We start from the raw sequence: 24,619 nt of genomic DNA on the forward strand, positions 1-24,619 counted from the left end.
TGTAGCTGAAAATCATATTTAGGTCAAATTTGTCAGTTGGTTGGGAACTAAATCCGTTGTAAAGAGTGATCTATTTAAGCCCACTGAAATGCTCAAGTGCAGACGATGCAGACACATCAATGAGCGTCTCTGTGTTTTAGGTTAAAAAAATATTTAAAATTAACCATTAAACTAACAAACACAGATTAAATAAAATAACTTGTGCATGTCCAAATTCCCCACTGCCATAATATTAACAGTTTTATTAAAATGCTACCATGTCCTAAGTGACGTCTGTTTTTATATTGTTTATCAAAAGTGACGTTATACATATTTATATTGTTTGGATTAACTAGACGAGTAGACAGACATGAATGTTTATTCATAACCGTACTGAAAATAAGTAAATATTGTTAGCTGATGCTAACTGTTTAGCTAACAAGCTTGCTGGTGCTAACTTGAGGTAATTTTTTTAATGTCCAAATATTTTTATTCAACAACCTATATATATATAGATAGATAGATAGATATAGATAGATATAGATTACATCTGGGTAGAAAAGAAAGGATATGATGTTCAGAACATGGTAACTAATTATCAAAGAGGGGAAGAGATGCACCCCGTTTGGCCAGGGGTGTTTTTACACCACAGACAAGGTTTGAAAAGGAAAAAATCATTATGAAAATATAATTATATTTTCCTTAAAATGTTCCTCCTAACTTCAGGCCTTATTATCATGTCATATATAACTGTGATGTTCTATAAAACAACAAACTTCTTTGTTCTTACTGGTGAAAATCAGATGGTCATCTCTGTTTTCTCTCAGGTTAATCACAGTGTAAGCTTCACAGTGAACATTACTCTCGTCAACGTAGTCCATATCAACATCAGAAATATACCTTGACTCCATATAGTGGTTATTATGGAAAAAATCCCAGGTATTTAGAGCAGTAGGATTATAAAAAAAATGTGTGCTAATATAAAATTAAATTAAGTAGCCTATATAAAATTATCTTTCAGTACTTTTTTACTTAAGTACATAAAAAAATTGAGTACTTTTGTACTTTCACTTGAGTAAAATTGAAAAAGGAGTACTTTTACTTTTACTGGAGTAATATTTTGCTATACGTATCTGTACGTTTACTCAAGTATACTTGATTTGTGTACTTCGTCCACCACTGACGATAACGCGCGTCATCACTTCGACACGGAATTAGATCTGGCTTTTGTTCACACAGCGCTCGTCCCGGGTTGAATCTGGCAATGTTACTAGGTCCCCGACCTGGGTTCAATGCGGGAATCAATCCCGGGACATGGTTGCTTTCACACAGAAGGCGACCCGGCAATGTTCCGGCAATGTGACAGGTCCGACGTGCAGTGTGAAAGGGGCTGTACTTGTGTTGTAACAAGGGCAGGGAGTAACACACAATCTATAAAACATAATCGCTCTTCAAATGTCTGGTTTTCCCCTTGCTCTTTGACATATTTAGCGACTTTTTACATTCAAAGGACTGACAGGCCAGATTTTTGAAGCTGAAGCCAGCTGAGCATCAGGTGCTTTAACAGGTTCCTGGTCATTACGTCACCCAGCCCATGACGTCACACCCCTTACATTGGACAGATTGCACACGATATTCAGAGTCTGTCTCTATTTATCTACCTATCTATCTATCTATCTATCTATCTATCTATCTATCTATCTATCTATCTATCCATCCATCCATCCATCCATCCATCCATCCATCCATCCATATATATATATATATATATATATATATATATATATATATATATATATAAACAGTATGTGTTTTCATTATTCATTATGCACTTGCAAACTTATGCAATACATTTCATAAAATAATTGTTCAAAATGATTACGCATAGATGTGGTTTCAAGGATCCAAATTAAAAGGTCTATCCTGCACATCATCACATGAAAAAATTCAAATGTGATATTTCCTCCATGTTGCTCTTTTTGTGATTACTCTGTTAAAACACTTCATCTCTTTTGGAGCTTTCCATTCACAAAAAAGTTAGGTCAAAATCAATAATAAATGTGTTCTGTTTTGGAAGGACTTAGTGCTGGGTTTTACTGAGTATGAACAATCTAAAAGAAAACATATATATAATGAATCTGATTTTGCTTCATGCTAAATTCCACATTCACAGATGCAAATAGATTTAAACTCCAAACCTCTTACTTTTGTTTTATAGAAGAATTTGAGCAATACCTTTCATAGATCCAGTTGTCTAAGAACAAAAAAGCTTTAAAAACTTTATCTGTCTGTAACTTTTTTACCTATATTTAATGACATATAAGTATAATTTTTTCAGTTTGTAATTTATGAAACACCGCCCTTTTTATTTTTTATTTGTTTTTATTTTATTCTATTTTGTTATTATTGTCAATAATTTTTATATTTATTATATTTTATATTGAACACTCAGTTTACTCCAGTCTTCAAGGCTGTACTATTTTTGAAATATGTTTGATCATTGACTCTTTCAACAAAAATGCACCAAGACCGTGTCATCCGCAAATTCAAAAAGACCAGCTTCATTGCTTTTCATTTGTATGTCATTGGTATATATATTGAAATTAAACAGCCACACAGATGGGAAATCAAAAATTACCTGTATTAAAGTGTATGATGTAGCTGTCTATCAGTGTAAACAATGTGCAAAGTAATTAAACCAAAAAGTACACAATTTATAAAGTTATTGGCTTCTAAAGTAATAAGTCGACTCTGAATCGCTGAAAGGAGTCGTTATAGATTTCAAATCTTTTGCCCATTTCTATGTACGTCACTAGGAGCACTTTGCATAATAATCTCCGCCTACCGTCTTGAGAGAAACGGATCTCTGACCTGCCCCACCCCCCGCTCTGTTTGGTGTGATAGCATCTGTGAAAGATTTTTATTTATAAGATTTTAATCAATCAAGAATAATCAATGTGAACTTAGCCATTTTTGTTGCTAGTTGTTTTTCCATTATAATCCTATAGGTAAAGGATAGAAAGGAATATGCTTACGTGCTGGAATGTTCAGAACTGATGAGAAACATATGGTCAGACATACAGAAAGGGCCTTTCTTCATACTAAAACAAGTAGGGGTCTCTTCTCCCTAGGGAGGTATCAAAATTGCAAGCATAAGGAAAGTCTGACCATTTGGAAACGCCCTGTATAGGGTATATAATGAGATGCTACATAGCATTCGGGAGATCTCCTTGCAAGGAACTCTCGGCTTTGTTTTGCTTAAAATAAAGTCTTTTCTTCTGAGAGAAAAATCCCTGACTGAGTTTGATTCTTTGGAGAACCGGTAAAATACACCACACATCATGTCGAGGAGACCGTTTGTTTTTAATTGTAAAGGCAAGTTTGTTTTATTTTCACTGCTAAAGGATGAAGATCAGAAGAACCAATGGCTAAAATTCATTTTCACCACAATACCAGAGCAGTACAACAAATCCCTTTTGTTGTGTTCACAACATTTCACTGATGACTGCTTTTCTAATCTCGGTGAGTACAGCGGGATTTTCAAAGCGTTTGGCCAAAAAAGAGGGTTCATTACCAACTTTATTCAGTCCAGACGAGCATCTCCGAATCACAACGCGAAGTATGATGATGAAGTTATGTGTCTGTTTTCTCCCGAGCGTCTTATCAGTATGTGTGCTGTCTGCAGCCTGCCTGCACTGATCGTACAAACACGTCATTAAAATGAAGTGTAACTCTGTGAATACTCAACGAAGAGACATGTGAGAGATATCTATAGAAAGCTTGACACGTCTACTTTAAAACTAAACAAGTGCTGCCGAAAACAGATATTCTGTGATAAAGTAATCCATATGAAAACAACGCGATGTCTGTTTTTCATGTCTCCCTTCGTTATATCTAATCTATATCTTGAATGGATTTAAACCTAATGTACAGGACTTATAAACAGTGATGGGAAGCTTAGAATTCTCATCTTACTGGCTCTTTAAATCCTGCTAGCCCCTGTATTTAAAGTAAGTTTAAAAATATGCCGTTTATAAACACTTTCTGTGGACAATCTAAAGCAGAATTCATATTCACTCTAGAAAGATGTGATTATAACAAATGAACCTACTAAGTATTAAGTGCTTAAGTAAAATCAACAAAAAGTGCCTGTGCATAAGATTTGGCGTCCTGAATACGCTTTATAAAATCAGTCAACATATTGTGGCATATTCTTTCCCCTTTATACAAACTGCAATGGGTCTAAACTATAGGGTGTCAAATTCAGTTCCTGAAAGACTGCACCCCTGCAAAATTTACATTAAAATCTAATTAAACACACCCGGTTCAGCTAACCAATTCCTTCAGGATTATCTGAAAACTACATGGTATGTGTGTTGGAGCAGGGTTGGAACTGAACTCTACAGGGCTGTGGCCCTCCACGAACTTGGTTTGATACCCCTTACTTACTGATAATGTCACATTTACTCACAATTCTTTCTATACATTTTGCCAGAACTGAGGTCAAATAAACCAGCCAGTAATGTTTAGGTAATGCTGACCCTGATATCTTGGGGGTAAGTATTACTGTGGATACTTTCCACAAATGTGGGACTCATACAGTAATGTCTAAAATAGCTGTGCAAAAGGGGACACTTAAACAGATGTCAACAAACTTTTAAAACTCTCCCCTTTAGACCATTAGCACCTAGTGCTTTAATAACATTAACATGAGCTAAACATGCAGCCACTTCCTGCTAGCAAGGGTTCTGGACACACAGGAATTTGTTTAAGTTTTCTCCACTGTGCATTTTAGCGTCCATAAAATCTATTGTAAAATGGTTTTTAATGAACAAACCTACTTTGCACCTTTTGTTGAACCCTCCCTCTCTCCCCTTCATTACTTTTAGTCCTTCCCATGCTTGTTCTTCACATTTCCTTGAAAATAAAAATTTATATTTTATGTTTCCTTACTTTAGTTCTAAACGAATAAATAAAAGCAGACTTCTCTTTGTTAAGACATTTCTGCAACTCTATTTGTTAACCAAGGCTTATCATTAGGGAAATGTCTTTACAGGTATTATTTTGTAAAACACAATAAAGACATATCAGGAGCAAGAGGAGCATTTTATTTCTTTGTAATTATATACCAACAGCTAGGAAACCAGACAAAACAGAAAAAAGTAGAAAGTGTTTCTTGAGAAAAGAGTAGATTATAATATAGAAAATGCCAGTAACATTTTTGCCAAGTTTCTATATCTCCATTGTGTCTTTGTTGCTTAGTGATGCATATATGATGTATTTAAATTGTAGTTTAGCAGGGAGTTTAGTGCATGTGATTCTACCTATGTTTCTTTTGGAAAAAAAAAGTTATTATATCATTAAGAAAAGAAAACCCACCATTTTGCATAGGAATATTTTTCTCGGCTTGCCATCGTGCCTGCTGTTCATATTCACTGTCTAGTTTTTCTTTTGCCTTTTCAAAAGCTTCGCCTTCAGTTGTTAACCTCAGAGCCTCTGTGTCCTTCTGTCTCTGTTCCTCTTTCTCTTTCAGGATATTGTTTTTTTCTGCTTCTATCGCTTTCTCTCTCTCAAGCATCTCATTTGTGTAGTGTTGCCCACCATTCCCAGTGACTACTTTGTCAATCTGGTCGAGCAACTGATTGACCTGTTCAGGGTTTTGTTCTTTATTGTTAAACACATAGAATCGTCCACTGCATGTTTTGATGAAACTAAGCAGTTTGGGGCTGTTACGCACAAATCTGTGAATGTTTTTGCCCTCCAGTCGATCTCCATGAGTGAATAGTGCCATGGTGTATGTGGAGGATTCCTCACCAAAAATGTTTTGAATGATTCTTACAGCTTCTGCTTCTTCATCAGTGAATCTGCCGAGCTGAATCACAACTAAGAAGACATGTGGACCAGGAGCAGAGAGTAGGATGCAGGGTTTAATTCTGTCGAGCACCTCATCTTTAGTTACACTGGTATCAAACAGACCTGGAGAGTCAATAACTAATACATTTCTTCCATTTACCGTTGCATTATTTTTTTCACATCGTTTAGTCACAGAGGAGGAGGATATCTCTGAATTAAACACTTTTTTTCCCAGGATGGTGTTTCCTGTTGCACTTCTTCCTGCTCCTGTCATTCCAACTAAAATAATCCGGAGTGGTTCATCTGGATGATTAATAGGAATTTCATTATTCATAGACTGTGCAATATGCATTCATCACACAGTTATTATACTATTCAATATACACATTTACTACTACTCTTTTTCATCCTAAATGTATAAATAACAGTGAGTATCAATATCTAGTAATACAGTGTTAAAAGTATCATACGTATAATATAATTATTTATTAATTAATTATAAGAATATATATTAATGTCACTATTTTCAAGAGAAAAAAAAAACACAGTACCTAAATCATTCGAATTGTGATTTTGTTGCATAGGCATCTGAAAGATAAGTACATAATATTATACATCGTTTTGCATATATCACATTATATCAAAGTTTTCAACTAATCCTCAAAAATAAATAAATAAATGAATGTTATTATATAATTATTATATAATAGGTTTTCTTTAAGACAAATATAAAAAAATATAGATGTAGATTCTATATATTAAAGTTTAATAATTATATTTCTAATTTGTAATATCCAAAAATAAAAAATGTATATAATATTTGTTAAATTTATGTCTTTTTAACTGTTATGCAACTCATGGTCATGATTATTGAATGCACTTTATACCTGTAAACTGAGATTCATCAAACTCTTTAAAAATGCAAAAGACCTAATTTCATTCGATTTATTTTAGATAAACTTAATGTAGAACTGAGGTGCCCTTACGAAAAATAAGTTTATTCAAGTGTGCTATTAGTATACTTATTTTAAACGAAAAATAGGAAAGTATACTTTAAGTTTACATTTTATGTACTTCTCAGAAATATACTTAAAATGACATAATATTATTGTTCTTACTGTACAATACTACTCAGAGCAAGTAGTAAAAATCTGCATGATTAGGGACTTCAGTTATGAGCAAACAATGAAGATCTACAGCCTGAAGGAAACATCAGTTTCTTAGTTCAAACACACCTTTGTAAAAGGTGCATATGATACCTAATGTATCAGTTAATAAGACTAAGTTCGATACTTGCAAGTCTCGAATGTTTGGAAAAGATTCCTGATGCACTTTGGGGCTCTTGATCTTGATGAATGAATAGTCAAGGCCGAAGCCTGGCACAAGCTTAATGTGTTTTTAAAGGCTCTCAGCATCTTCTCCTGGAATTCCTGAATCTAAAGAACCCCCTGATCTGGTGATCAGTGATCTACAGTATATAGGGGGGCGATATCACACCCTCAGGATTTGAGCGAGCCAATGTGGAATGGTACCTTTTGGAGGGATGTTTTACAACTCTTTGTTTCTAGTCTGGTGTCTTGCATATGAAAATAGATTGGGGGGTTCAAGAGAAGAATCTTTAAGATTACATACACAATGCCCTAAAATATATATTAATTAATTCAAAGAAAGGTTTTTCTTTGAACTAATTAGAGAAGAGTTCCTTTTTATGTGCATTATGTATCTATTTTTTAGAGACTTGAGTTGAAAGTTGCTTAACCACATTCCAGGGCGTCATAAACCTAGTGTTATCAAATAGTGTACTGTTCTGTCCCTTTTGAGGTGATAGTTTCCTTTTGGGGGAAGGGTCCATAGTCCCTTTGGTTAGATGAGGAAGCGTTAGATATTATTTGTTAAATGTAACAAATAGTTGTGTGTCTGATTGGTCCAAATATATATACATATACATATCGTCCCCTTGGAATTATAAGGTTCTATATGCGTTCTGACTAGTTTAGAGATATTGAGCTTCAAAATGTGTGTGTTCCATAGACTTCTGTAGATAGAACCTTTTAGTTTTTTTAATAAAAAATCCCAAAATGTACACAACTTAAAATAAAACATCACATAATGTACATAAATTGTCACAGAATAAGAATATGTGAATAACTCAGTTTTGACAAAAATGTCAGATAGAACCTTATTATTCCAAGGGGACGATATAATATTATGTATACATAAGTTCACTTTTAGTCTAATTGCAGTACAAACTACAAACATAGAGTTAAACTAGTTACAGTACCTGGTAAGTTGCTACTGGTATACTTAAAGTATACTTTTATATACTAGAAAGCAGGCCAATTTAGTCCCAAGGAGTATTGAAACAGTACAGTTACAAGTATACTACTAGAACATTGATATGTGTATACTTGCTACATAAAGTATACTTTAAAATATACTTGAACTTTACTAAGTATACTTAAAAAATCAAACTTGAAATATACTACTTTTTGGTAAGGGTGGTGCACAATGACTACTTGGTAAATCTACCTCTTTACTTCCTGTATAGTGATCATTGCTCCGTATATTAGCAATGCTATGCTCCGTGATTTGGAATCTCACTTAATATATCCTAATGCTAGGGGAGTATCAAGCACATGGATGCTGAGCATGATTATAAGCTTTCTGGTTATCCTGTCATTAATTTAAATTGTCACAGTACATACCTGGCACACCACTGATCCAGCCAAGATAAGTAGTGCTATCTTAAGTAGTGCAGATAGCAAGTAGTTCAAAAAAGTTAAGCCCCTTGACATATTTGATTTTGGTCCTTTAGATGTCTCATTGGAATCCATAGCTATTGAGAAAGTGAGGTCAAAATGGTTGTTCTTGATTTTTTTCTTGAGCAATTGATGAATATATTTTATTTAATAAAAGCAACAATTTTACAGTGAATTACAAAGCATTCAAATATGGTTAGATTAGATTTAATTCTCGAGCTAGTTTTCAATCATGCAAACCTTTTTTACTTATGCCACTATTCCTTGTTTATCTTGTATTAGTTGAGTAATCCTAAACATTCTTTCTATAGTGTATGTTCTACTGTGTCCCTACTATTCTTATTCACATAAGCTCTACTTCTACTTCAAACCAATGTTTCTCAGTAATGTATAAAATTTTGGTTAAAACAAACTAAACTGAAAATTACATTGTTGTGTGCATTCTTTCTCTCACCTTTTATTGTGGGAGCAAATAATCAGCAGTTCCTACTTCTAGGCTGCGTTGTCATTTTCTCTTAGAAGAGTTTCGTTTTCTCTGCACCTAGATAACATTTACTGGACTGTAAACCTGCTAGACTTGTTTAGAATCACGGTTCATGTCTCACGTCCTTCTCCACCAAGCTGTCCATCTCCATGGACACTCTGCTCACTCACTCTCCCCAGACTAATTAATGAACCACAACTGCTCCTCATCTCCATGCAATTAAACACTGCCACTGTCACACAGACATTGTTTGGTCTCTTTACTGTGTATGTTTCATCTGACATTGTCCCAACTGTTATTCTACAAATAAATGTAATCCTTGACATTTCCATTTCATCGATTCTCACCTGTTATCTCTGTTTTCACCTAGTTCAACTACTTTAAACCTGAATCTTATTTTCTCAACCAGTTAATCATATCTAAGTTTCACAGTAAGTGACAACATACTGTTGACTGCCATCCAAACAGGAAACAAAGCAGATATGCATGTAGAACTTCAAGTTTTGTTCTGGATTCCAACTGGTTTGGTGGGATGATGGGAAATTCAGAAAGTATATTAGTGCTCTCTCTAACTCATACACACAAAGCCATATTTAACTTCAAATTTAAATACATGAATGAAACTATTGCTTAATTCTACATACAGATCCCAAAATCTGATCAAGCTTCTCAATCCTCCACTAGATTCTATATTCATCTCCTTTACAAGCCGCACATTTAATGACAAATGAGTTTAATGCATGCTTTACAGTAATGCTACCTAACAAACAGAGGATAATAATCCACACATTTTACAATTTTGATTTAAAAATAAACTGTCAAACCATATGCAAACATTGACAGCAATCTAAGAAAAGGCATAGAATGAATGACTGAATGACTGTTTTTATTTATTAAGGCCTAATTATTATCTCAAATCACCAGTCTAACAGTAGTAATGCATTAACTTTGCTTGTTAAAATTGGTAAGATGCCAAAATCGCTCATATTTTGATAATTGCCTGATTACGATCTACAGAGAACCACACTTGGAGGAGTTAAAAATGATTAATATTTCGTATACCTTATGTATGTGCTGGGACAAAAATCACCATGATCACTGAAGGTACAATACAATAATAAACATTTATTCATTAAAATAATATGAAATAATATTGAATACGAAAAATATGAAGAGACAAGACTTCCCCAAAGCTAACGTACTGTAACTATTTGACCAAAACATACAGCATATGACCCTCACTTCTATCACAGTTTTTCTATACATGACAACACCTTAATGGAAGTGGAAAATATTACACAGTTAACACACAGTTCACTTGCAACATTCCGTTTCTGTTCAGTTCTGATGGCTTGGTACATCTACAGAAACAGTCACAGGACAAGAAAAATAAATCCTTTATTATTTATTATTTTTTGCAATACTCTTCCTAACACTGGCAGCTCACAGCTGCTGGTATTTCATATATAAACAGGGGAGCACATAAATTCCTAAATTAAACATAAATAAATATGAATGTAAACATAAATTGACCATTTCAAACTAATATACCTGTACTTCAGTACAGTAGCCTTCGTTCAAATTGCAAAGTGCAATATCACTTAGGTCAGCTATCTATTCCTGTATTTTGAGGTTCTTCTGTAAAAAGATAAACCTACATTGACAATATTGTCTGCAGCAAGGCAAGGCCGGCTTACACTTCACTCACAACAGTACAGGTATAGTACCTGGGACATAAAGGCGTCATTGTGCAACTTTTGCTACATCTTGGGGGAACTTGCATTCATTTGTTTCCACATGAATACTGCCTGCTAACTTTTAATGCGGTCAATCCTCCTCAGTGAAAGAGCCTGTTGTTCCTCTGTCCTGAAATGCTCTCCAAATACCTGATCATGAATGGTTTGAGGACTAGGGTTGTGCCGATGGACGATATCATCGTCCATCGTGATGGCTGACTGACATCACGATGGAGAGACACCATCGTGATGCCACGCCCCCACCCCCGCCCCGCTGCGAGTCGACACCATAGACTGTAAAAAATACACACACTAATCCTAGTTTCATCTATAGACTATAGTTAATCTAAAATCTTTGCAGGAATTGCTCTGTAAATTAAATTGAGAATATTACTAATGCATATATGCTATTTTAAATACTCACTGTAGTCTATGCCATAGACGTGACGTGTGTTAGTATGTGAAAATGTGAGGCATTTGATCTTGACATTGTTAGAATCTTGTCTTTTTTTTGCATGTTAAACACCGTACATTTATTTTAAATTTGTATTTTGTACAAGAAAACAGGCCTTATTAATGAATTATAAGTATCCTATTGTAGTGTTCTCGGGAGATCGTGCTCATTGTTACATAGATGTGTGTCTTTACTGCACTGAAGCGGCAGTTTAAACACAGAATTCAGCGAACGTCAATTAACTTTTGTCTGGTTAATAAATACCTTTAAAGACAATTTTCCTTGGCTATGATGTCAAATCAAACGAAAGAATGAAGGTAATTCAGATAACACAAATTTATTAAAACACAGAAGAACAACAAAGAACAAGAAACGGGAACGACAATCAGACCGAAACGCGGGATTTACATACATATACCATGTTTAAATTTCGATGTTTCTGGCCAGAAATACCAACATGTTCACTTTGTCTGGTTTCAATAAGCTGCGAATTGGAGTAACTACACTCCCCGCTGTGCTGAAGACCCGCTCTGAAGGAGTACTGGTAGCACATATGCACAGATATTTCCGTGCTAATCTGGCCATGAACGGAAACCTTTTTTCGTTCGTTTTCCACCAAGTCAGTGGGTCCTCTTCCCCATCGATGGCCATTTCCTGCAGGTAAATGGTCATTTCTGACTCGACCTTTTGCTCATCAGTGAGCTTGGCTGCAGCTGCTGTGGCTGCTCTCTTCGCAAGAAGGCTGCCTAAAGACCACTTTTTTTTCTTAGGCACGGTGGCGACGCCGGCATCTGGTTCCTCTACATCTTCTCCAGCATGTGAGGGACCTGGTGTTGGCCTTGGCAGCGACAGATCAATCTCTCTCACAGTCTCTTCCATTATTTCAGATTTTGTAGAATGAAGTTCTGGAGGTTTCATATGGTCCCCTCGGTACCTTGGGTCAAGCAGCGTTGCTTTACGCATCATCCTCTGGATGGTGTCATCACCATATCTGCCTTCCATCTGCTCCAGGATGACACGCTTCAGGTCGGCTGTCAGTTTGGAATCATCAACTGACTCCTCCAGCACACCTTCTAAATGGGCCAACATGGGCAGCAGTGAGGACACCGTTACGTAATTTTCTCCAGAGAGAATGTCCGTGAAGTCCGCTACTGGCTTCAGCGCGTTGTTCACAGATTCCAGAACAGTCATGTCTTGCCATGTCAGCTGGGGGAGTGGGCGGCGGCTTTTGTCTTGGGCAAACACACGTTTGATGGCTTGCTCCTGCTCCAGAATTCTCTCCACCATTTGCTGTTTTGAGCCCCATCGTGTTGCACAGTCCTGTCAGTAAAGACGCAGTAAATAATAAAATAAATAATAAATAATTTAAACGATCATGTTTTTTTTGTTTTTATATATATATATATATATATATATATATATATATATATATATATATATATATATATATATATTGTTTTTTACATTTTTTAAATAGTTTTTAAATAATTTGTTCGTTGTTAGATAACGGTTTTAAAAAAATTACCGTGATCAGTGAGTGCTCAGGGAGTTTCATTTCCACTTGTGCTTTCTGCAGTTCACGTCGCCTTAGCCAGCTGTGCGAAAACGCAGTGTTGACTGCCCGGCAAACCCCGAAAGCTCGGTCTGTGCTGGCCCTCTGTTGCGCAAGAGAGTTGTTTATGGCCAGGTTCAAGTTGTGCCCAAAGCAACTTAACCATGGCCATTTCAACTGCCGGATGGCTGCAACAATATTCGCCCCATTGTCGGTAGTTATACAGGCAATTTGTTTCTCTTGTAGTTTCCAGTCATTTATTGCCTCGCGCAGTGCTTCTTCTAAATTATCTGCTGTATGGCTCTCGGGCATGAAACAAGTTTGTAAGCATTTGGACTGCAGTGTCCACTCTTTATTTATATAATGCGCTGTCACTGACATGTAGGGCATCATATTACAGCTGGACCACATGTCCGTTGTCAGGGCCAAATATTCTACATCACCCAGCTCTTTCATGATGTTACTTCTAACCTCGTTGAAAAGGTTTGGGATAGCCGTCTTTGAGAAATATTTCCGACCTGGCAGCTCATACTGTTTATCAAAGGTATGCAGCATGGCCTTGAAGGACGGCTTCTCTACTGTATTGAACGAAACCATTTCTTTGGCCAGGAAGCGAGTTACCCCATCTGTCAACTGCCTCCATCTGTCACTGTCGGTTTTATATTTAGTGCCTTTTGCAAAAGCCCCAGTTATCGTCTGCTGACCCTGGCTAGCTTTTTTGCTAGGTCCAGCACGTGCAGGCAAAGTGGCATATTCTGCTGGATGGCGAACACGCAAGTGGTCATGAAGATTGGTCGTCTGCCCATCTTTTGCGCGGATGACACATGAGCAGATCTTGCACACAGCTTCAGTCAGGTCCCTTGGCTGCCCTCTCTCATCAGGTCTAAATCCAAAAAAATGCCATATAGGCGAAGTAGTACCTTTTTTAGCAACCAATACCAACGCCATTGTATCAACTCTTTAAGTGGAAGGACGCTACTCCCCCCCCCCCCCTCACGTGAAACCTATTGGAAAGCCCGGATGACGAAATTATAGTTTTTAAGAAGAAAAAAAAATATTTATGTAAAAAGATATATTAAAAACATATTAAAAATTGCACAACTCTTCTTAAATGTAGGACGCTACTTTTTCCCCCTTATGTGCAACCTATTGGAAATCGCGAATGAGTCATTAGTTGGGAAATAAAATAAATAAAGTAATAAAGTAAAATAACGAATAATAATTATATAATAACGAAAAATTAAAATCCCCCCCCCCCCCGACGATATCATCGTCCATCCCGATGTTTTACTGTAAACATCGTCAACTGCCAATTTAAGGGACATCGCCCAACCCTATTGAGGACCTCAATAAGTTCTTCTGCCAGTTTCTGTTAACTGTCATTTAATATTGCTATGTTCTTGACAGACACCTTTAGACCTTTGTCCAATAAGACAGAATAGAGGGTGAGCCGCTGTCCTGTGCATTTTTCCAACACGAGTTGTGACATCAAAGATTAACTTTTTCTCTGGCCAAGTTTAACGTCTCCTCCTTTACAGTCAAAACATGATGGGTTGTGGTGCTTTTGTAAAAAAAAAAAAAAAAAGTCACAATTTTTCTGACCCTCCCCAGGAGGCGGGACACCACATTGATTGACACTGCTTTCTTGGCTGCGAGGTTTATAATATGTGCTAAGCAACCTATCCATGGCCCCAGTCCATCAGCTTCACCTATTGCATTCACAATATTTGCAGCAATTATCTGTGGTTACTAGGAGTAACATGTTTGGCATCCCGAACTTCCACTTATTGACTGCATTTGTCAACTGTTCTGCCAAATTAGCACTTGTCTGACTTAATACAGGGAATGGGTTTGAAGTACTTGCACTCTTAATTTCCCAATCTAGTGAACAGTAACAGCAAGATAAATCTCTGATGCCCACAATGTCCAACTATTGCCACTTTTCGACTGCATGGTTCATTTTTGGGGGGTTTTCAACTGGATACAGTACCTGGTACTTTTTGTACCACCTCGGTTGAGGTTCCAAGTGAACCGTACCATTACAAAAATATGACTTGTAAACTCTGATGATCACTGATTGGCTGGAGAGAATCGTCACTACATCTATCACTAAATTTGTGACACAAACACAACAGAAAGACTAGTTTTAAATCAGCACAGCCAGCGAAGGATAGAACGCAACTGTTTTGAATGATTGCACCTTTTTCGGAATTATCTCAGCCCAGAAAAAAAGTGTGAGACAGTGGTCTGTAATCTTATCTCAATCACTGAAATGGCTGCAAATCTTTGGCAATTAACACTTTTTGGATGACTGCACTGCTGTATTGATTTTAGACAGTGATATTGCTGGGTGATGGCACAGCAGATGTGCAATCAAGTTTGAGTTTGAGTTGGTTGTGTAAAACAATGCAGCAGAAATCATGGTATGAGGCACCTCAATAGTTGTTTTTCCTGTCTGCAGGTTGAAGCAATAACAATAATATAAATATAAACAATATTTATCCCCTGAGATGCTCATTTTATCTGGAAGCCCATGTATTTTACCTCCCCAAGAACACGATTTTTAACAAGGAACCCCGTCAAAATGTAATTGGGCCAGTTTTGGGCTAGTTTTGAGCAGCAATTGGGTGGGTTTTGTTGAGGAAACCTGGCAACCCTGCTGAATAGGACCACTTTAGGGTTGGTGCACCACTTTAGGGTTGAGGCACCACTGACACTGGTCTCTGGAACAAATGCATTGGTGGAAACACATCCTTACGCTAGTTATATCCTCTTCAGCTAACTGTCTAGCTAAAGCCCATAATTCTAAATCCTTTTTTAAATTCTTTGAGTTCTGCTTAAAAATCTTAAGATTATTTTCAGGTAAATAATTAATGGTGCTTGCGCCAGAACGAACAAAAAGGCACCTTGACTTCTTTTTCTTCTTGTCTAATGTAGTGTAAAAAAGTTTCTTCTGGGTTAATTTATACTTTGGGACAACATCAATCTCAATAACCCACTTGTCCTTACTATCTGGACATTTTACTTTTACAAACTTGGGGGGCCTAATGCATGCCATTGCAATATTACTTTTTCCTTTGAAGTGCTCCTGCAGGCCCTTATCAAATTCGTCTACATATTTATCACGAGATGGCACCTCTAGTCCAATAATTTGTCCATGCTTGTACAGTGGTTCATCTCCAACACCAAAATGGATTGTTCCATTTGTTCGAGTATTCATGCATGCTGCAGCAAACCGGAATGTTTCATTTCTGAATTTTTTTGAAGACATTCTCTTCTGAAGCATTCTCTGTGTTTGCCATGAGTTTGTACTCATGCAGAGGGTCAATAAGGTTGCTAGGACCAGTCTCAGGTGGAAGTATGTCATTTTGTATGTATTCAAATGATTCACTTCTTTTATCAAAAGGGCGGGGTGCACAATATTGAAGTTCAGAGATCACTGATATTTCCTCTGGGTTCTTCGAGACAATCAGGTGTGCTTTGGTCTCACTCCCGATATTATTTGCTTGTATTGTGCATTGTGTCAAAGGTAAAGCCAGTGATTGTGCACCACTTGCCTTGTCTCCTTTGGCGAATGACCATCTCTGCACTCTTGATATATCACTCCTGTTTTCTTCAATGCTGATTTGAGCAGGTGTCTCCATTTCAGCAGATCCAATGGCAGGAATTTCAGCTGCTTGTTGGAAACCCTGTGCTACAGAGGTCTCTACTGATGCATCTGTGTCCTTGAGTATGGCACTGTGCTTAATGTTTTGTGAGGATGTTTGGAACTCAGCCACTATTTTAGTGATGTGAACCGCAGGTCCATGCATTAAACCAAGGTCTAGGAGGTCTTGTTTGTTAAAATGAATTAGAGAGGCTCCATAAACATCCTTACTGTAAAGAAGCTTAGCATACTGCTCAGGGACATTCCTTTTGACTAGCCACTCACAGACATCATCTGTCGTCCAGTCATTCATGTTCTTCAGGCTTGATTTGTTGTGTTCAGAACATTCTAGATGCTGAAAAGATGAGGTAAAAATTTATATTGAGAAATGTGCATTCTTTAAAATTAATAAAAAAAAGTCTAAATCAATGAAATGCCAAGTTAAATATTTGTGTGAACAGAAAATGATTTTATTATCTCTGATAAGTCAAAGTTGAAATAAATGTTCACTCTGATTTGGGATCTCAAACTTATTAAAAATATAAAAAAAACAACCCAAACAAATTTACGATACCTTTTCTGATGGTTCACTTTGCTCCATTGCTCTTGTTAAATCCTTTCCCTCCACTCTAATCCACCTAAAAAAAGCATAAAATATCATTCAGATATGAGCTTTTCCACATGTCCATTGCAGTGAAAATGTTAAACATGAAGCATCAGTACAGTTCACCATGTTTATTTTATAGATCTGCAACTTCTAAACACAAGGGTACTTTTTTATGGCCTAAACACAACCGTTGTAACACTTCATTTAACCAAATTAAGTTTCACATTGGCTACTTCACATTTCCTTACATTCAGGTGAATAGAGAGAATGCGCACATAGAGTAGGCTACACAACACCTACAGTATGTGCTATGCATGTCCTAGAGTCCATAAAAACATATGGAATCGAGATATATTTTTGTTGTTGATGTGATGTGTTGTGTTGGGAGTAAGGTTCACTTTGAAGCTTACACTGCAATGTATCGGAGAGAAAACAGAGTTGACCATATGACTTTAACCAGTAAGAAAAATTTGTTTTAAAGATCACAGTTGACATGAGAAGTTAGGAAGGCCTGAAGTTAGGAAGAACATTTGAAGGAAAATATTATTATATTTTTATAATTATTTTTTTCTCAAACCTTGTCTGTTGTGTAAACACTCCTGGCCAAATGCCCCCAGAGGGCATCACTTCCCACTTTGATAATCACTGTGGTTACCATGTTTCCATCCTTTCTTTTTTTCCCCAGATGTAATCCCAATTTAGCACCAGTGTTACAACCCTGGCTCTAGGGATGCAACATAAAGGACACAAAAAGTATGCCAATCAAAATAAGTTTATTTTAATAACAAAAGGGGAAAAAAAGAAAGGACTAGAGAAGCAGAAACACTGCTACTGCAGTGTTGGCTGCAAAACGAGAGAGAGAGCAAGAGCATGTGTCCTAGATTTAAAGTGACTCCCTTCAGGTGGATCCAATTAACCTGTTAATTGCAGGAGAGTGACCAGGGAAACTGCAATGAAACACAGATTAAAACACTCCCACATAACACTCCCACCCTTAAAACATTGCTATAGAATAACCTATGGCAAAATCAACAAGTACATAAATGATGGACAAACACCAGCACTTACGACCTTGACAGAGCATCCACCAAAACGTTATCCTTCCCACGGATGTGGCAGACTGCAAGATCATATCCCTGCAAAAACAGGCTCCATCGCATTAAGCGCTGGTTGTTTGTCACCAAACTTTACCTTATGGGTCAAGATAAACTCATCTGCTAAGATTGCAGCTTGTTCTAAAGTCACTGCCTTCTGCTCATTCAAATAAACAGAAACAACCTCAGGCAGACAGTTTTTAAATTCCTCAAGCAAAATGAGTTGTCTAAGAGGTTACTTACTTTCCACCTGAGATGTACACCACCGATCAAACAGATTCTCCTTCTGTTTTGCAAACTCAACATAAGTGTCGTGAGCAAACTTTGTACAACTTCGAAAGCGCTGGCGGTAAGCTTCAGGTACCAGCTCATATGCCTTCAAAATAGCGGTTTTAACCTCATCATAATTAGCACTCTTCTCAAGACTTAGAGCGGAATAAGCTTCCTGAGCTCTTCCCACCAAGATACTTTGTAAAAGCAAAGTCCACATAGTTCTAGACCACTTTGACGTGGTTGCCACCCGTTCAAAATGAGAAAAAATCAACATCTTTCTCAGAAAAAGGAGGTACTAACCTAATGTGTCTACCAACATCAAACGGAGAGGTATCACCTCTTTGAGTTAAAGCAGCAGCTTTTAATTCCAACTCTTTAAGAGGCAGTTCATGTGCTAGATGCATTTCCTTCTCTCTTATTTTTATATTAACATTTGGCTGCCTCTCCTGAAAAGCTAGCTCCCTGAGCCTAAGCTCAATTGCAGCTTCAGACAAAGGAGCAGTCATGGATTGTGGGGAAACCCGCTTAACTTTTAAGACACCATTGTAAATCAAAACACTTCTAATGATTTCCTTCATACTATCATTCAGTCGCTTCTCACTACTTGTGATGGGAATATCATAATGAGAAGACAACTGCAAAAGTTGATCCTTTGTAAAAACCTCAAGTAACTCTTCTGAAGGTTCCTTTAGGAAGTCTTCGAAAGAAGCCATTACTAACTCAACACTAACTACCCTTACGTAGTAACTACTTCCTACACAGAAGTTCAACCAACACAACAGGTCCAATAGCACACAGCTACAAAAGTAACAAATAGCAGCAAAAATCCTCAAAGCTTTTAAAGCTTTCAACTCGGAAGCCATTCCAAGATGGCGGCCACGTGCAACGCGAGCTGAGACTCGGAGTGTGTATTACCTCTGGATAATTTGGCGTATAAATCACCAGAATGCCCCCATCGAGGAAAGGCCCGACACCGGAGGAGTTCGAGGAGATAAAGCTCTCTCTCCACTCCCTGTGCGGCGATGTGACTGCGGTTAGAGCGCAGCAGGAGCAGCTCCTGGGGCTACTGGAGGAGGTGAAACAACTACGCCTCCGGAACTCGGAAAAAGACCAGCGCATTGAGGATCTCGAGCGGCGAGTGGATGAGCTGGAGCAATACTCCCGCGTGAATGATGTGGTCATCACCGGCATCAAGATCAGGCCGCGCTCTTATGCGAGTGCGGTGGCCGCGGACAGCGGGGAGCTCAGCGACCAGGAGATACAGTCAGTGGAACAACAGGTTGCTTCCTACCTCCAGAGCAGGGGGATAGAGACGGACCTGGAGTACATCGAGGCGTGTCACCCACTGCCCACGAAGAACGGGAGACCACCAGCGGTCATTATGAGGTTTACCAATCGGAAAAAGAAAATAGCACTTCTGAAGCAAGGACGCAAACTGAAAGGCACAAATGTTTTCATAAATGAACACTTGACAAAGAAAAATGCTGACATCGCAAGGATTGCACGACAACTTAGAAAACAAGGCAAGATTCAACAAACCTGGGTAACTAATTGTAAGATCTTCATCAAACTAAATGGGACACCGGAGGAAGCAAAAGTCTTAGTGGTGAAGAGGATAGAAGATCTTGAGAAGTATTGACATTGATGCAGCACCTGGTATCAAAGTAGCTTGTGACTCATCAAAATGCTTAACATACAAAGAACACAGACTACACCAAGTATTGATATAGACATGTTACAGAACATCCTACAACATCAACAAATGGAACTGGGAACGTGTGAGTATAAAGAGCACACCACAACAGAGACCGATACTGAGATAGACCCTGACAATAATTTTCTCTCTTCGATTGTTAAAAACTGCAACTATTTTACCCATGAACAATATGAAAACAGTGTAAAAACAGAAGATAACCTGTCAATAATACATTTTAATAGTCGAAGCATGTACACTAATTTTGAGGCTATCAAAGATTACTTGGAAAAATTCTCTCATCCATTTAGTATTATTGCAATTACTGAAACCTGGTTTAACGATGATAAAGGTATTGATTTCTGTCTTGATGGCTATGAATTAAAATATACAAATAGAATAAACAAAATAGGAAGGGGGGTTGCTTTGTACCTTCATAAATCTGTTAAATTTAATGTTTCAACTGATATGACCTTAGCTGTTGATGGTTTATTTGAATGCATAACAGTGGAAATTCATAATGATAAAAAGACAAATATCTTCATGAGTTGTGTATACCGGGCACCTGGTTTAAACATAGAATCTTTCAATGAATGGATGGGTAAACTGTTTTCTACTGTGAACCAAAAGAACATATTTATCTGTGGTGACTTTAACATTGATTTGTTAAATCCAACCAAACTAAAAAACGTTGATGACTTCACTGACACAATGTATAGCTTGTCTCTGTACCCAACTATAACGAAACCGAGCAGAATAACGTCACATAGTGCCACAATCATTGACAACATTTTTACTAATATTATGGGAAATCAAATCATCAGTGGCCTATTTATATGTGATATCACTGACCACTTACCTGTTTTTACTTTGTATGACTGTAATCTTAGGAAAACGAAAGACACTATGATAAAAATCTCTAAACGGAAAATTACTGATGACATGATTAGTACCCTTAACAATTGTTTGGCGCTCCAGGATTGGACTTCAGTTTACAGAGAACATAATGTGGACAGTGCTTATTGTAATTTTTTAGATATTTTCACTTCTTTGTATAATAAACACTGCCCTGTGAAAGAATATTTTATAAAGGAAAAACATAAGAAAAGCCTCTGGATTACGAAAGGAATAATTAATGCCTGTAAAAAGAAAAACAATCTATATAAATTGTTTATTAAAGTAAAAACAAAAGAAGCTGAACAAAGATATAAGAAGTACAAAAATAAATTAACTGATATTATAAGAACAAGCAAACGGTTATATTATCAAAAAAAATTATATGAACATAAAAACAATATAAAAGGAACTTGGGATGTTTTGAACAGCCTAATCAAACAAGGATCATCAAAGTTGACATATCCTGATCACTTTATTGATGAAAATGGTGAAGATTATAATATGAATAATGTAGTAAATAAGTTCAATAAATTTTTTGTAAATGTTGGCCCCAAGTTGGCCGCTGATATTCCAGACAGTGGAGTCGAAAAATCAACTATCGAACGGAATTCTTTGTCATTCTTCCTCTCAGCTACAAATGAACAGGAAGTGACAAATATTGTGTGGAAATGTAAAAGTAAGTCCTCCACTGACTGTCATGGTATCAGTATGACATTGATTAAAAAAGTTATACTGAATATTGTAAAACCCTTAACTTATATTTGTAACTTGTCATTCCAGACTGGCTGCTTTCCAAGTAAAATGAAAATCGCTAAAGTAATTCCACTTTTCAAAAATGATAACAAACACGCTTTTACTAATTACAGACCAATCTCTCTTTTGCCTCAGTTCTCAAAAATTTTAGAGAAACTCTTCAATTCTCGACTTGAAAAGTTTCTCGAGAAACACCATGTAATTAATGATGGTCAGAATGGCTTTAGGTCCAAAAGAACTACCTCAATGGCAATAACTGAAGCTATTGAAGAAGTCACTAATGCACTGGAGCAAAAGAAGCATGCAGTTGGTATCTTTATTGATCTAAAAAAAGCCTTTGACACTATTGATCACTCAATTCTATTAAAAAAGATGGAAAAATATGGAATTAGGGGGCTGGCTGGAGATTGGTTAAAAAGTTATTTAACAGGGAGGTCACAGTTTGTTAAAATGGGTCAGTATTTATCAGATACTCTGGGCATTGTTTGTGGTGTCCCCCAGGGGTCAGTATTAGGGCCAAAACTGTTTAATGTGTATATAAATGATATGTTTAATACATCCAATGTACTGAAATTCATACTATTTGCAGACGACACAAATATATTTTACAGTAGTGATGATTATAATGAGCTCGTTAATACGGTAAACAGGGAACTAAAGATATTAAAAAAGTGGATGGACACAAATAAATTATCCTTGAATATAAATAAAACTAAGGGAATGATGTTCGGTAATTGCAACAAAATGTCTGAACAGAGAATAAGTATTGATGGTACTCCGTATTTTATACTGCACCCTGGTACTACCATACCTTACTTTTTGTGTTGAAGTGTGGGGGAATACTTATCAGAACACAATAAATCCTCTGATTATATTACAGAAAAGAGCTGTGAGGATCATTCACAAGGTTGGTTTTCTAGAACATACTCATAATCTGTTTACGCAGTCAAAGTTGCTAAAATTTGATGATCTTGTAAAATATAATACATCAATATTCTTATATAAAGAATTTAACAAATTATTACCGCCTAACTTACAACGTTTTTTTACAACTCCTGTGCGAGCTCATAACTTGAGAGATTTTGGACATTTTTCATTACCGAGAGCCCAAACCACTCGTAAATATTATTGTGTGTCTGTATGTGGAGTGAAACTCTGGAACAAACTGGACTTGCAACAAAAGCAATGCCGAACTATTTATCAATTTAAACTGTTATATAAACATTGGGTCTGGTTAAAATACAGAGATGAAGGTCTTTAATTTAAAGTGCTGTTGTATTCTGTCTCATACATTCTGTGTGAACATGTGCTCAGTGTTTCCTTACCATGGTTGGTATATTGTCCATTACAATTGTTGCCATTGTTTATTTATTTTATATTGTAGTTAAATTTATGTTGTACTCTGTCTCATAGCGTTAACATGTGCTCAGTGTTTTGGTATATTGTCCATTACCATCATTGGTATATTGTCCATTACCATCGTTGGTATATTGTCCTTTACCATTGTTGGCATTGCTTATTCCGATTACATTGTTGGTATAAACTGTTATTATAATAATTACTTGTTACTTGTGGTAACGCCACCATGATATATTTGTAAATAATCTATGAGCAAAATAATAATGAAGCTCAATTATTAATCACTAAATGTGGAACTGGGGTGGGATTAAATAAGTTGTCTTCTTCCCACTCCCTTTCAGGCAGAATTCGATCGTCATATTTGAATACTGTATATTTTGTTTTTTGTTTTGTTTTTTGTTTTCCTTGCACTATATGATTTAACTATATTTGTCTACCTTGTACTTTTTGTGCCATTGCCTGGAATAAATGAATTTAAAAAAAAAAAAAAAAAAAACAACAGTAGAACTAACCCAAACACAGAAGATTACTTACCCAAAGCAAATCACAAATATCTAAAAGGCGATATACTGGGCATTAGTCTACACTAAAGTCCACAAAAGGAACTTCTCTCAAACACTGCTAACACTCTAAAGTTAGGATCATGGACCAACTAAACACAAAAGTGCCTCAAAATGCTTAACTCACCTAACTTACACATCCCTCTTCCACTACAAAGTTAGCATGGTTGCTGAGCCCAAAACATAACGAAACACATGAGATACACCCGGATTCCTGTCTAACACTTCTAAATCCTATCTATCTTCTGAGGTGTACCGGGCACGAGGCAACTTTAAAAGCAGAAACTCAGCAACTGTGAACCAATTAATCACTGGTCACAGTTCTGAAATGATTACCACCAACAGAGAACAAGTCTCCACCCAGAATAACCTCGAAAATAAAAAAGGAAAAATAACAAGAGTGAACCAATGGAAGGACTGAATTATCAATCCAGCTGGAACTCTCACCCTACCTAACCGGGAAAACTCATGCATACTTTATTCAAAAATACTCAAACAACCATACTCACCAAATGCTCTCAACCAAAAGGAATAAACAAAAACAGTCCCCAAAATATCAAAAGAAACAAATGCTTTTTACACACCAAATTGGACGAGCCCCCATTATGTTACAACCCTGGCTCTAGGGATGCAACATAAAGGACACAAAAAGTATGCCAATCAAAATAAGTTTATTTTAATAACAAAAGGGGGGGAAAAAAAGAAAGGACTGGAGAAGCAGAAACACTGCTACTGCAGTGTTGGCTGCAAAACGAGAGAGAGCAAGAGCATGTGTCCTAGATTTAAAGTGACTCCCTTCAGGTGGATCCAATTAACCTGTTAATTACAGGAGAGTGACCAGGGAAACTGCAATGAAACACAGATTAAAACACTCCCACATAACAACCAGCAAGCTTTTTAGCTAGACAGTTATTATCAGC

At 36.7% G+C, this 24,619-nt stretch overlaps 1 protein-coding gene, 1 long non-coding RNA gene and 1 pseudogene across 2 annotated transcripts in view; all 3 read right to left on the reverse strand.

Moving 5' to 3' along the window:
- Positions 1-5,084: 5,084 nt before the first annotated feature.
- Positions 5,085-6,216, reverse strand: LOC113095037 (GTPase IMAP family member 4 pseudogene; annotated as a pseudogene).
- A 187-nt stretch (positions 6,217-6,403) lies between these two features.
- Positions 6,404-9,591, reverse strand: LOC113095038 (uncharacterized). The gene is made up of 3 exons (XR_003288258.1): positions 9,046-9,591; positions 8,538-8,668; positions 6,404-6,420 (listed from the first exon to the last, which is right to left on the reverse strand). It is a non-coding gene; the product is annotated as an uncharacterized LOC113095038 (long non-coding RNA).
- A 669-nt stretch (positions 9,592-10,260) lies between these two features.
- Positions 10,261-24,619, reverse strand: part of LOC113095032 (zinc finger BED domain-containing protein 1-like) — a 27,947-nt gene continuing 13,588 nt past the window's right edge. Inside the window, exons 2-4 of the mRNA XM_026260647.1 lie at positions 17,038-17,101; positions 12,791-16,818; positions 10,261-12,585 (exon numbers count right to left, since the gene is read on the reverse strand). Coding sequence (XP_026116432.1) covers positions 11,689-12,585; positions 12,791-13,765 — 1,872 coding nt within the window. The 5' untranslated portion in view covers positions 13,766-16,818; positions 17,038-17,101 and the 3' untranslated portion in view covers positions 10,261-11,688. The remainder of the gene's footprint in view (positions 12,586-12,790; positions 16,819-17,037; positions 17,102-24,619) is intronic.

The sequence above is a fragment of the Carassius auratus genome, unplaced genomic scaffold, assembly GCF_003368295.1.
Source record: "Carassius auratus strain Wakin unplaced genomic scaffold, ASM336829v1 scaf_tig00215565, whole genome shotgun sequence".
Taxonomy (NCBI): Eukaryota; Metazoa; Chordata; class Actinopteri; order Cypriniformes; family Cyprinidae; genus Carassius; species Carassius auratus.